General features: G+C 37.0%; 1 protein-coding gene across 1 annotated transcript; it reads left to right on the plus strand.

The window, feature by feature from the left end:
* Positions 1-118: 118 nt before the first annotated feature.
* Positions 119-14,936, plus strand: LOC114350325 (nucleolar MIF4G domain-containing protein 1 homolog). Its single transcript, XM_028301080.1, has 13 exons — positions 119-396; positions 603-831; positions 1,942-2,274; positions 2,392-2,717; positions 2,798-2,888; positions 3,293-3,505; positions 4,209-4,330; positions 5,394-5,590; positions 6,102-6,277; positions 9,602-9,783; positions 12,899-13,063; positions 13,872-14,003; positions 14,614-14,936. Exons 1-13 carry the CDS (start codon positions 187-189, stop codon positions 14,908-14,910), a joined length of 2,673 nt encoding a protein of 890 aa, XP_028156881.1. The 5' UTR covers positions 119-186; the 3' UTR covers positions 14,911-14,936.
* Positions 14,937-15,366: the final 430 nt, after the last annotated feature.

A 15,366-nucleotide genomic window follows, 5' to 3' on the forward strand; every position in this document is an offset into this window, starting at 1 on the left:
GTTGATATCTATGAGCTCATAGCTCATGAACTTATCAGTTGCGTACAAGAAGGGTTAAAAAAAGAAAACAATAACAGCTGTCAAAATGACAGTAGTAGAAGATTGTCATGTGAGTTTATAACCTAAAAGTGTTTGTTTGTTTTGTTCATTTGAAACTATTTTAATATAAAAATCAAAGCTTTAACCATGACAAAAGCTAAAAAAAACAAGGCTAATAAGTCTGAAATGTTCACTAACACAAGAAAAGCATTGCGCAAACAAAAACGGCAGCAGAAGAAGGTTCACCGTCAAGAGCATTATTTGAAAAAGAAAAACACCGATGAAACCCCTAAATATGTAGCTGGTAGATTTGTGAGGCGACCACCAGATGCTCCAGAAACAGAAACAAATGTTAAGGTAAGTCTTTAACATAAATTTTCTTGTGTTACCATGGTCAAAATCTAAGGATCAAAATGCACTAAAATTGCAATGTGGTATTTTATTTTGGTTCATTCAAACCAATTAGGCTTTAATCATTGTATAAGTTAATAAAGTTTCAGCTATTATCCTCTTATTTATTGCCTTAGTCTGCACAAAATATGTTCAATTCAATTTCTTTGCAGAAAAAGAAAAAGCAAAACCAGCCAACACCACAAGACATTATCTCCAAAGAACGGCAAAAGGATTTGAAAGAAGCTGAAGAGCTCAAGTCTCAAATGGAAGAACGGAGAAGAAAAATGCTTCTACAAGCTAATGAGGATGAAGATAAAGTAATCAAGAAATTGGAGAAACAGCTGGGCTTGAACAAGTGCAAAAATAAGAAGAACTTCTTCTCTGATGATGGACTTGACTGTATCCTTTTTTACTTATTTTTGATTTTAACAATAATAATATTGAAATTACAATTACAAAATTGCACACATGGCACTGTATGTGATTATGTACATATCACTAACTGTTATTGGTCTTAGTATGACTGATTCTTTATTTCAGTACTTATTTTCAAGAATGAAGCAATTAAACTTAAACTAGATTTATTTAATTCTATTCATAAGAATTATAGATTTTGTAAAATATAAACTATTATCACCTTTTTAACAGCTTTTAGGTGTTAAAAACATAAAGAATAACATTTTTTTTTAATAAATTTGTGCTATTATTATTATTGTTTACTAGCGGCCGCCCGCGACTTCGTACGCGTGGATCCCGTTTTACCCCCTTCATCTATCTTACGCGGTTTAGATTTTTTCATACAAATGTTTTTTTCCGCTAACTCCCGTTCCCGTGGGAATTTTGCAATATCCTGTTGTAACTAAGCTTTAAATTTACTAAGGTACCTGCATGCCAAATTTCAAGCGTCTAACTTAAGCGGTTTAGATTTTTCATACAAATGTTTCTTCCCGCTAACTCCCGTTTCCGTGGGAATTTTGCAATATCCTGTTGTAACTAAGCTTTAGGTTTACTAAGGTACCTGCATGCCAAATTTCAAGCGTCTAACTTAAGCGGTTCAGATTTTTCATACAAAACGATTTTCCCGCTAATTCCCATTCCCGTGGGAATTCCTAAGTATCCTATAACCTGCCCAGGAGTATGAAGAATAATTGTACCAAGTTTCGTTAAAATCCGTCCAGTAGTTTTTGTTTCTATAAGGAACATACAGACAGACAGACAAAAATTTTACTGATTGCATTTTTGGCATCAGTATCGATCACAAATCACCCCCTGATAGTTATTTTGAAAATATACTTAATGTACAGAATTGACCTCTCTACAGATTTATTATAAGTATAGATGGTGTTTGAATGATAATTATATCTAACAGCACAATAATTATTGCTATACAAGTGGTACAGTTTAGGTTAGGAAGTATGTGTGTGCTCAGTATTTTAGTGTTATGGTATAGTCACATAGTGTAATTATATCAATAGCTATTAAAATATATTCCTGAACCAAAAACAATAGATCTTTTAGAAATTTGCGACAGAACAACCAGTGAACAAATAGTAGCAGCTGAAAAACATCTGGCGAATGTGGAAGCAGAATCAGACTTCGAAGAAGACCTGGCTGTTGTCACTGGAAAAAAGGTTTCCAGTAAAAATAAACAAAAGAAGGTTAAAGATTCACAATCTGATATTGATGAAGGAAGTGATGATGAAGGCAGTGGAGAAGAATTAGATGGGGAATATAGTGATGAAGAAATGGATGTAGATGATGATGAGGATTTAAGTGATGAAGGCAGCGAAGGATTTTCTGATGATAATGATGATGATGGAATGTCAGATAGTGAACCAGAAGGTGAGTTATAATAACATAAACAAATGAACTTCTAGATTAAGACATGAATTTAATTATTTCTGTGACATATTAGTGAAATAGCTACACTGTAAAATAAATCTAACTTTTTTCTTTCAGAGAGAGAAACAAAATCTTCCAAAGCTAAAAAAGATAAACAATCACTGAAAAATATAAACTCCAAAGCAGAAACTGAGAAGAATAACAAAAATAAAAAACTAGAAACTGTAAAAAGTAAAGGCAAAGAGAGAATTATACAAGAAGATGATTTGAGCAAAGTGTTCAGTGATGATGAAGTGTCACATCTGTCTGATGATGATGATGAAATGGAGGGTTTCTCTGATGATGGCCCAGAAGATGAAAATGATGAAAAAAGTAAAGAAAAACCTGATGTTTGGGAAGATATTTATGGAAGGAAGAGAGATAAGGAGGGTAATATTATTAAGGTAGGTTTTGTAAACAATAGTGTCTTTAAAATATTAAAACTAAGTGACCAATCTATAAACTCAATATTGACTTATTGCAGGAAGAGAAAGGAGTTTATATACCGCCTCATTTGAGAAATAAAGACTCAGGATCAGACAAAGAATTAGCACAGTTAAAACGGCAAATCAAAAGTAAGTTGAAATGCTTTTTTTTACATATTTTTTTTGGGTAACATATAAAACCAACCAAAGTTGCAGCAAACTGATTTTCGAATACATTCGCCCTGTCTCTTTCATGTTTTGAATGGAGAACCCTGCAAGTTAGACTACGACTTTAAGGAGGTAACAAAGACACGAATGTGTGACACCCCTTTTTATACGTCCAGCTGTGCCATAAGTAGAAAAGTAGAAATTATTAATTTGTGTATCTTGTAACTAAAGTTATATTAAAGCACATTAGCACTTCTTTTTTTGTATTCGACCTGCCTGTAAAAGCATTTTTTAAAAGCTTTATTGCAAAAGATAAATTATTTTTATGACTTTTTATTTATGTTGAATGGAAATGCCTAACTTTTTCTCATTTTATATTTCTCCAGGCGTTCTCAACAAACTGGCTGGCACAAATCTCCACTGGGCGTGTACGTCCATAGAGAATCTATACGCCAGCAATAGTAGGAACTCAGTGAATACGGCGCTCACTCGCCTATGGTTGGACGCGACCGTCGGTCCATCAGCCACGCCGGATCGAATGGTGGCAGAACATGCTGCTTTAGTGTCTGTGTTGCACGCCAATGTGGCTACTGAAATTGGTAAGTTTTAGCCATAATAAGGCTAATATTTTGAACCAAATTCGCTTGTTTTAAAGTTCAAAAATAATGAACACTTTGAAATTGTTATGTTAAATGTCCGAACCCGTCTATAGACAGAGGAGAGTGTAGGCAGAGTAAATACAAATGAGTAGGTCACCTTCATAGAAACGCACCGAGCGCGGTTTGTATGTGAACGCGTCAATACGTATGCGGCGCGCACGCACACACTGACAAAATTCGGCGCAACCATGACTGTGTGACGACTGGCTCCCCGCTAATCCACGCTAAACTTTGTCAATGTGTGCGTGCGCGCCGCATATGTATTGGCGCGCTCACATACAAACCGCGCTCGGTGCGTTTCTATGAAGATGACCTACTCATTTGTATTTACTCTGGTGTAGGCCAAATTCTCTATTTGCTTCTGGTAGATTAGAGAAAGTTGAGCTTCTAAAGTGGAGACTAGATAAGATGATAATGATGAGTTTTAGACAGACGTGTTTGAGTGGTTAAAATTATCTACATAATACAGTTGACGTTACATTTACATTTAGATTGTTAATATTAATGGTTGATATTTAAGATGGCTGTTTTGTGTCTCTTGTGTCCCATCAAATAAATGCTATTTCATTTCATTCGTTTAGTGTATTTCAACGATATCTTGTTTACTTAATATTCATATCTACCCTTATGTTGTGATTTTCAGGAGCGCACTTCTTGCAAGAGTTAACCACGAGGTTTGACGAAATGATGAAGACGCCCCAACGTGTAGAAGACAAGACGCTGGACAACCTCGTATCGTGTTTGGCTTATCTGTACAGTTTCAAGGTCAGTAAGCAGCAAGAATGATTTAGTAAATACTATAGTACAGTAGTCGTCAAATAGTTCGTGTCACCCAAAGTGCGCAATAAGTTCGTAACATGTCTTTATTGCAATTGAAATAAGATTGGGTAAGTTAGGTTAGATACGAAATGGCGTCTGGTTACTTGTATTTTGATTACTCTCATGTCTTTAAAGACACTAATAATATTAATAAAAAACGGATCTATTGACGTAACATAATCAACAAGGCGTCCCTCTACAACGGATCACTAGATCGTCGGTCCACCGAGTGAAATGCCTACACTACGCTTTCCAGTCCGTGGTTGCCATTCGAGACCTTTTTAATGCAACACCGGTCATCAGTTCTACGAGCTATGTGCCCTGTTTACTGCCATTACCACCTGATCCAGCTAACTGCGCACCTCACTGGAATTCGACTCACCCTCCCACTTACCCGCACATCTCCCTGCGCTCGCCCTGTCCGTACCTAGACTAGGTTGAAAGTTAGGCCAGGCCTGTTCATCTCAGCGAGTTTACATCGAAAACAAAACACGCACGATGGCCCACCTACAGGATACTATTCGACAAGGCCTCACATACGAGCGAACATTGACTCACGCACGCGTATTCTTGTGTATGATGGAAGAAAATAAAGAAAATGGTGTACTAAATACTGTGCAGTATTTAACTGCCTAAATAATAATAAAAACACAGAATGTACTTTTTTAAGTTGCCTCAATACACTGAGAGGTAAATAAGTAGTTAATATTATTCATGATAATTTATGCTAAATCATGTATTTCCTCCGCCATTTTCCGCAGTTTGGCACCTCACGTCACATCATTTTACCGAAGTCAGCCCTATAGCTTCGGCGCAGTGCCGATCACTGACGTTTGTCAACAAAATGGTGCTTGACTCTTGAGACAGGCTAAATTACACCATATTGTTAATGTCATTGAGCATACATTTTTTTAAATACCTTCGCGAAGTAAAACTTCTGTACGTAGTAAGTACTTATTATTATTCTGTGGTTAGGCACACACTTTGACATCTTACTTATTTCTTCCAGATCTACCACGCTACGCTCCTCTACGACATATTCACTCGCCTTTTAGAGGATCTCACTGAGAAGAACATTGACTGTGTGCTCGTAGCTCTTAGGAGTGTAGGCGGAGTACTAAGGAAAGAGGAACCATTGGCGTTGAAGGAGTTCATACATGCCACGCAGGCACGCGTGGCTAAACTCAACGAAAAGGCAGCTGATGGGTAAGAAAACAAACATTATCATCATCATTTCAGCAACAGGACGTCCACTGCTGAACATAGGCCTTCCCAATGAATTCCAGATTTTTCCTGCATCCTTTCCTGAAGAACACGGAAAGCACCTGGATGCCAGCGGCGTATGATCAATCGTTGCAAAAATTCTTGGGGAAGGCCTTTGTCTAAGAAAGAAAGAAGAAAGAAAGAATAATTTAAGAGTAGACATCTTATAGTTAGACTTGGAACAAATGAAGAAATTGAGATTCATTCATAATCGTTTGTCACGTGTCACGAAAATGTTCTTTGACAGACTGTTTCTTTTGGTTTTTTGTTTTTTCTTAAGGCCTGGTTCCAATAACCGATCTCCGTTCAGTTTTGGTACGGAAATCTGATTTCTGGTTATTCTGATCTCCTCCGCAAATATGTCTCCTTTCCGCTTCGGTGGAAATCAGGCCTAAAGCGAAGTAATATCAATAATCACAAACTAACACCTACCACCTTATTCTCCACTCCTCAGGTCTCGCATAAAGTTCCTTCTAGAAGTTCTAATGGCGGTAAAGAACAACAATCTAACAAAGATCCCGGGTTATGAGCCCACGTACGCCGAGCAACTCAAGAAGACAACACGAGGCATTATAAGAAAAGGCAACTACATCACGCCGCTCAATATCAGGCTGGAAGACTTGTTGAAAGGTAAGCAAAAATAGGTCTTATCTTAATGGTAATAAGGATAAACAATCTTACCCAGATCCCGGGCTCCAGAAGACGATACGAGGCATTATAAGGAAAGGCAACTATGTCACGCCGCTCAATATCAGGCTAGAAGACCTGCTGAAAGGTAGGCAAAAATAGGTCTTATCTTAATGGTAATAAGGATAAACAATCTTACCCAGATCCCGGGCTCCAGAAGACGATACGAGGCATTATAAGGAAAGGCAAGTACGTCACGCCGCTCAATATCAGGCTAGAGGACTTGCTCAAAGGTAAAAAAAGGAGCTAACTTCATATCATAATGAGGGCTATTGTTTTTATATTTAACAGTTGGCACCACAAGCGATTGACATGACACTACTCCAGCGGTTCCCGAATGGTGGTCCGCGGAACCCTGGGGTTCCGTGGAAAGGTCGCAAGGGTTCCGTAAAAAATATTATCCCACGTTTCGTGACCGACGGTGTTCGCTCGCACCGACTTGTTTACGCAAAAGGGAGGGGCAGGGCGTGCGGGCGGAGTAGTACGGGGGTTCCGCTAGGAAAATTATAATCAATTAGGGTTCCTTGGAAAAAAAAATATTGGGAAACCCTGCCCTACTCTACAGTGGCGCCACGCGCCATCCCGGCGAATGCAAATGCGATAGTCCTCCTACGTTTCAGAGATATTCTAATTAAAGTTTAAGACAAACATTATTTTAATTAATTAGTGGACACCCGCAATGTTACACAACTTAAATACTACAACCTTATATATATATATATACAATACTATATATACAATACTACAAGATTGAGCTAACTGCACACCTCGCTGGAATGAAACTCCCTCCCATTTACCCGCGCACCTGCCTGCGTTCTGCTCGTCGATGTGACGTCACTGCTGCCAGGTGCGCAGTTAACTCGGCGGGTTGTATAGTTCCAAAATACTGGACTGTCCTGTCGATGACATTGACAGTGGGGCGCCACCGTCAATACCGGATCGCTGGTTCAGATTTTTGCCATGTTGGAAACCATATAGTTGAACGATGGTAGCGCCCCCCTGTCATTGAGTTTGGTGGGACAGTTCAGCGTGGGTCATCTATACTTAAATTGGTCCCCATCCAAATAGGAAAGTACACTTAATACAGGGTGTTAGGTAAATAGGTATATGAGCCGACACTAGCCCATGTTAACATGGTCATATAAATGGTATGGTGAAGTCAGAAATTTGATATCATCATTTTCATTTTTTTTAATTTTCATTAGAGATGAAACGGATATCCGGTAACTATCCGGTAGGCCGGATATCCGGCCTAAATTTACTATCCGGCCGGATACCGGATAGTAGCTCACTATCCGGCCGGATACCGGATATTAAAAAACTACGAAAATTTCCTATAATAAAATGAAACACATTAATCTTTAAGTTAAATATCAATAAAATGGCTTATCATAATTACGGTTTTTCTTTAAGTTAATATCAATAAAATGGCTTATAATAATTACGGTTTTTACCTAAAGTTCAAAAAGTTACAAAAAAGCCATATTATTATTAAGGCCTTTCAAAAAACTAATTTCTTTTCTGGACTATTCACTCTAATGACGGATACATAAATAGTAAATATATTTTAATGTCGAAATATTGCCAAATAAAATAGGCGATCTTTTTTTCACTGATGGTCTGATGACGTACAGGGTGACTTTGAAATCGTTGGCATCCTTTTAAGAGCGTTTACGTCTAGCGTGGCATGTCAAGTTTAGGTAATTTCGATGCTATTTTTATTCACACTAAAATAATTGTGACTGTGTGCGTGTTCTCACGCTCTATAGTCAAACCAAAATACTTTGATCCACCATCGTAAAAGTGTGCCAGGCTGTCAAGTGACAGCCCAAAGAAACTATAAAATCTTCAAATCTTCCAACACCGAGTCTATAATTATAAATAATGGTATACATTAGTCCTAATCAATAATAAATACGTAAATTCTTTATCAAATAGTAAATTATCAAAGGTTTTTTACTATTTTGAGAATATTTTATACAGNAAAATGCTTAAATCTAAAAATTTTCTCAGATAACTATTTGCCCAAGGATCTATGCTATAGGATATAAATGTTTGTTAAATCGTTTTCACAGTATTTTTATAAAAATTTCAGCTTGTAAACTGACGCTAAAGTGGAAATTTACAAAACCTGTGTGGACTTATCTTGATATAATTCTTGAATACTAAGCTAATCGCAATATTTTCTCAATTAACTATTTAGACGACGAAATTGCCTAACTATTTATGCCTATAACATATTTGTAGTATTACTGGTTAATGATTGTAACGAGTTGAAAAAGTACTGTTTTTGCGCCAAACGGCGTAAACGCTCTTAATATAAGAATACTCATGATACATAGTGCATTCCCCAAATATGAGACAAATCCAATGAGATTTTTTGACATTATTTTAACTATGTATGTATTTGTATTAGTGTGCTCTTAAAAAGAGTTTAAAACTATTGTAAGTACACTCAACAGCACATCATCCCATACAATTTGTTGCAAAATAACACTTAATACATTGAAATAAGATGCCACAGTATGAATATGAAGATTGATGTGCTGTCATCTGTACAAGATTTCAAATATTGAAATTTTAATTAATTTGATATGACTCATATTTGGGGAATCATGAGTAGTCTTATTTTAAAAATAATGCCAACGATTTCAAAGTCACCCTGTATAATGCAGTTCAGTCAGATTACGCAGCAAGTAAACTAATTGAATTTTCGCCATTCAATGACATACCTACTCACGATGGCAACCGAAATCGTCCGAATTAATCTGCCCCTTCGACGAGTGGCAAAATCTGACATTCTATTCGAACGAATTTGATTTTCGAAAAGTGTGTCTTGTCTAGTCTACTAGACCCACTGATCGCGTTCGAAGCACCTGTGCGGCGCTAAACACGTTACGACATGCAACATGACAATGGGACAACTATCCGGCCGCCGGATATCCGGCTATCCGGCCTAGCAGCTCGCCGGATATCCGGTATCCGGTATCCGGCCAAACAACTATCCGTTTCATCTCTAATTTTCATACAAAATAAATTTAATGAAATCCGATTTGTATGAAAATTAAAATAATTAAAATGAAGATATCGATTTTCTGACTTCACCATACCATTTATATGACCATGTTAACATGGGCTAGTGTCGGCTCATATACCCATTTACCTAACACCCTGTATAGTGAGATTCCCTAGTCCCTATTTTTATTTTAAGCCTTTTTTTATAGCGGAAGAACGATTTTTATTAATTTAATCCTTATTTCTAAATAGCGGAAGAACGAGGCAAATGGTGGGTGGTGGGGTCGGCTTGGGAAGGCAGCCGCGTGCCGGAGACCAAGCCGGCTGTGGCCAACCTGCCTACTACAGATCAAAAGCTGCTGGAACTAGCTAGGAAGCAACGCATGAACACTGACGTGAGAAGAAGCATATTCTGCGTCATTATGTCTGCCGAGGTTAGTCATTTTTATTTATTAACTAGCTGACCCGGCGAACTTCGTACCGCCTTAGCGTAGAAATTTTCTTTATATTTTTTTCCGTAAAAACCTTGTACAGAGTATTAGAAAACTACAAAAAAAAAATCTTTTGATTTGATTTGATTTGATTTGATCAGCCAAATCGGTCAAGCCGTTTTCATGTTATGTCGTGACAACGGAAAACGGGTTTCATTTATATACAGTCGTGGTCAACTAATTAGGGACAGATAGAATACTAAGCAATACTAAGTGTTCATATCCTATTATTGTGAGCTTCATTCAATATTACTGGCTGTTACTTTGTTAACATATTGACTATCAAGTACTCTATTTAACAGAATACAATAACAACAAAAAAACTTACTAACTTAATAAAAAAATCTTAAATCAAATCACATGAATCGGTAATTATGGTACGGACGGCCTGGCCACCTAATTAGGGACGGTTAAGTTTTTCCTTCTAAATTAAAAAAATAAAAAGTAATAACTTTTATTCTGTTCGTTTGTAATTTCGGCGTCAATTTGAAAAGCGATATTCTTATCTTGCGAGTTAAAAACTCATCAAATTATTAAAGGTAATGGGCTGAAAGAAAAGCAACAATGCGCTAAGTTATAATCAATCTTTATAAGTGTGGATGGTCACACCGGTAAATTGCAGATCATCTGAAATGTTCCAAAAACATGAATCTACGATGCAGTGCCTTATTTCAAAATCATGAAACCACAGAAAGTATGCCTAGAAGGAAGAGGCCAATAAAAACAACCCCACAAGATGATCGCAGAATGGTCACTCTCGCAAAGAGTTCGTTCTCGTTCTCGGTTTCGTTCTGATCAAGAGCGAGATTTTTGGACCAGAACCGACTGCTGGAGTATCTGCGAGGACCGTCAGAAGGAGACTGGTGGAGGCAAATCTTGTAGAAAGAGTTCCTCGAAAAGTTCCACTACTGAAGATGGAACACAAAGAAGCAAAATTGGCGTTTGCAAGAAAGTATGGACATTAGGCTTTTGCTCAATGGATAAATGGGCTGTTTTCTGATGAGACCAAGATAAATCTTATTTCATCCGATGACAGACAATACGTGCGACGACCTGTAAAGTCCGAAATGATACCAAAGTAAACGAAGAAGCAGGTGAAACATACAGGCGGCAAAATAAAAATCTGGGACTGTTTTTCTGGACATAGAGTGTAACCTATAAAAAGAACTGAAGTTAAACTTGAGCAATTCCAATACAAATAAATATTGGAGAAAACGATGCTATCATATGCTGAAGAAGTCTTACCAGTCTCATAAACATTTCAACACGATAACGACCCAAAACATACCGCGTACTCAGTTTAATAATTCCTAGCGCAACAGTCAGTGACGGTACTAGATTGGCCCGAAAACAACTCAGACTTAAGCCCTATAGAGCTTATGGTATGAAACGAAGGAAAAAGTTGCAGCTCAACGTACTGGCACTAAAAATCAGCATTTCGTGGCATTTAATGGTATTTGGAATAATATTTCTTTAGAAACCTGTAATGATTTGATTGCATCCATGCCGCGCCGATGTCAAATGGTTATAACCAACAAAACCAACCATATTGGTTATAAAAATACGTTTGATGATTTTGTTTTGAATTCTATATTTATTAATGAAAACTTTTTATGTAATAAACACTTAAATAAATTCCAATTTATTTACATTTACAGTGAAAGTGTTACGTGTCCCTAATTAGTTGTCCATCCCTAGGTCAATAAATGTGTAGGTGGCAATGATTTATTTATTTTAAAAATATTGATCGCAACTAGCTAGTTTCTTTTCTGGCCTTTAAATATTTAGAATACTAGCCAAATTACTTGTTATTAATAGGCACAAGCTACAAAGCCTCGTGAAGATTTTTTTTTGGGACTGGAGAGACGGTCTTGTGTTTTAGTCATATATCGTCCCTAATTAGTTGACCACGACTGTATATATATATAGATATATGTATCTATTTAGATTCCCTTGCTGATTACAAAGACTAAACGGGACTATTCCCACCTCTCGTTCCCACCGCTGCAACTCCTGTGTAGCCAGGATCTACAGCTTGACCGCCACAAAAACCCAACCAATGAAGGTTAAGTTTGTCCCGGGGGTAAGTTAAACTGTCATTGGACCCGCAACGAAATTAAGGTTCGACTTCCCTCCATTGCAAAGCGGATGACAGGTGACAAACAAAGGTTTAAAACCTTTAAGAAAAGATTATGCACCACGGACAATAAATTAAGGGCTTGACTACAAAGACTAGAGTAATCTTTTAGGTTCATTTTTTTTCCTATTTAATAGAAAAAAGTCTAATGCTGGACAAAAGATAGGATTAAGAATATCGACGAAGATCGGTCCTGCAATATCCTCGTTCAAACACTTCCCGTCACCTTCATTAGGTCGTCAATCCACCGAGTGCTACGTTTTACTGTACTTGAGAACTTTTCTGCCCCAACGGTCATCAGTCATCAGTTATACGAGTTATATGATTCAGTGTGCATTGTTGGTTGCTTTAGTCTCAATCTTCATTTCTGATTCGATCGCGAAGGGAAGCTGTGAACATTTGGGTGACCATTGAGCGAAATCCTAAAATGTATTATACAGTGTGTCCCAGAATGGGTGAATCAAACTGCTAGGGGAGGTAGATCTACTAATGTACTATCCCTAAAAAATATGAAAAAAAAAAATAAAGCGCATAAGGACACAAAAAAAATATTCAAAAGTGAAAATAAATTAGCCTTGCCTAAGTATCTGGCTATAATTGCTGCGTTTGGAGTTTATTTGTACTTTTTTCTTACATTAATTGTACAATGATCGCTTCGTTTATCTGTAAACAAATTTTTGAAAATAATGACTAGATTTCGAGTTTAGAGCACTTTTTTTTCCGAACTCAATTTTTTTTTCATATTTTTTAGGGACAGTACATTAGTAGAGCTACCTCCCCTAGCAGTTTGATTCACCCATTCTGGGACAACCTGTATTTAAATTTACCATGAAACAAAAAGTTTGACATGTCTGCATGTGATTTCGTAGCTCCTGAACGACTGAAGCGTTTACCAATCAATATTTCTTATTAACCCCTTAGGACTACATGGACGCGTTCGAAAAGCTTCAACACTTAGGCCTCAAAGGGCAGCAGGAGAGAGAGACGGTGCACGTGCTAATGGCTTGCTGCTTGCAAGAGAAGACGTTTAACCCGTACTACGCTGTGCTGGCGCAGAAACTGTGCGACTTCGATAGGAAATATCAGGTTAGTAAATAATACTATAGTTTTAACGATTAACTCAGTCTGTGCCTGAGGTATAGTTCTAAAATACTGAACTGTCCTATGCATGACATTGACAGTGGGGCGCCACCGTCAATACCGTATCGCTGGTTCCGATTTTTGCCATGTTGGAAACCATATAGTTGAACGATGGTAGCGCCCCCCTGTCATTGAGTTTGGTGGGACAGTTCAGCGTGGGTCATCTATATCGGAGTGGCACGGAAAGGGTGATTTTGACATATTATGACGTGACAGAGCATACAAATCTGAAATCTCGCTGACATTTCAAAATGAAAATTAAATATTTTATTCAGCGACACAAAACAGCATCAAATAAATATGAAACAAAAGTAAAACTAAATAGAGTAGGTAATGTGCGTGTATTGCATTTGACGTAACAAAAAACACCCTCCTGTGCCCCTCCCATACAGATATCTAAACAGTTCTGATAGGTACTTGGATCAAAGACAGTTGACTACAATCACCCATCTATTGATTACAAAGAAAAAAACAAATTGGAAATTACGAGTAATGTGGACTGAAATAATTATGACCCAGTAACTTTTTATCTATTCATTATGTCATCCCAATTTATGTGGTGTCCACACTGTCCACTCTTAAATATAATCTGATTTTAATCGTAAACCCTTGAAATAGACTAATGGTCATAAGACAGTCTAATAACATTTGATCCCAAAGTAATAAATCCTGTTTGTGCCCACAGTAGGTGGTAGAGCCTCTTTTTAGACTGATAACTTAGTGTTATTTAATTTATTAATGTTTCTTTTTACAGCTTTCAATACAATACTCGACATGGGATAAAATAAAGGAACTGGAGAATTTGCCGAAACACAGCATGGCCAACTTAGCGCAACTACTGGTGCACCTCATTATGGGGAAAGGCTTGGCGTTGTCCGTTCTGAAGGTAAGATAATTTTGGTCAAGAATTAAGTCTCGCCTAAATAATAATGAACGACCGGGACCAAGGTAGCGGATTTTAATTAAATTCAATAAAATCCTTCGCTGAAGTGTTAAATACTTCTGTCGATTGTCGATTCATCCGATAAATATTTACCCTTATTTTAAATCCAATAAAGAACATGCATTCATTCTTTTTATTGAACCTCAGTCATTCCAAATCTCATAGGCTGAGTTGCACCACCTAACTTTAATCGTGACTATAACGATAACTGAGCCCCGATTACGGTAATTTTTAACGTCTCCAATCCAGACACGCTTCTCGATTCTGCGATACGGTTGGTCGTTCAACAGCGTACGTGCTGACGTACGCTGTTGAACGACTGTTGTTGTTGTTTTGACCAATCGTATCGCAGAATCGATGAAGCGCGTCTGGATTGGAAACGTTAAAAGTTACCGTAATCGGGGCTCTGGTGTATTTTGTATGGAGTTTGACAGATTTTTGACGTTTGTTAAAGTCAAAGTAAGATGGTGCAACCCAGCCTTAGTCTATGCTTGAATTTCATATTTTGACCTTTATTTTGTTATACTCGTATCAATAAGCTATACATTTTCAGGTGATCCAATTCTCCGACCTGAACAAGCAGTCGGTCCGGTTCATGCGTCAGATCCTCCTAGCCATCATAATGAACGCTGACTTCCAAGCCTCCTTAGAAGTCTTCCACAGGGTATCCAAACCTCCCAAACTGCACATGTTCAGGGAAAGCATACGACTGTTCATACAACACTTTCTGATAAAGAATGCTGGCAAGAAAAACAACGTTCTAACTGAAGAAGAAATGGCAACATTGAAAGAAAGAGCAGTAGAGGTTGATAAAATATTAACTATGCACGAATCTAAATTAAGGTTTTAATATTAATAAATTTTATACAACTGTTATTTTTGGATTTTATTTTAAACTAAGCATAAATAAAAGTGATGGATTAATCCATAATTATGTTAACTAGACTGTAATTAGGATACATAAATTAATTCTAGCAATGCAATAAGCACCTCCCTACAAAATAGGTGTCCAAAAGTACAGTCGATAACAAAATGTGATTACTGATTTTAAACTTCTCATTTATTTTTACTTATTAAAACAATTCTTTATAACTACAGCTAGATTTCATGTAGGGCTGTGATTGCTATCATTGTAATAAATTATTGTGATTTTATTGATTCCAAATTTAATGTTGCATTCTGACGACTTTTGAAGAAGACTTTTATAAGTCTTCTTCAAAAGTCGTCAGAATGCAACATATAATATATATTTATATATTAACTAATTCCCTGATAGATCCTTATTTCTAAATGTTATTGTATTGAA

This window comes from Ostrinia furnacalis, unplaced genomic scaffold (genome assembly GCF_004193835.3).
Source record: "Ostrinia furnacalis isolate ACB-3 unplaced genomic scaffold, ASM419383v2 OfSCF0867, whole genome shotgun sequence".
In the NCBI taxonomy this organism is placed as follows: domain Eukaryota; kingdom Metazoa; phylum Arthropoda; class Insecta; order Lepidoptera; family Crambidae; genus Ostrinia; species Ostrinia furnacalis.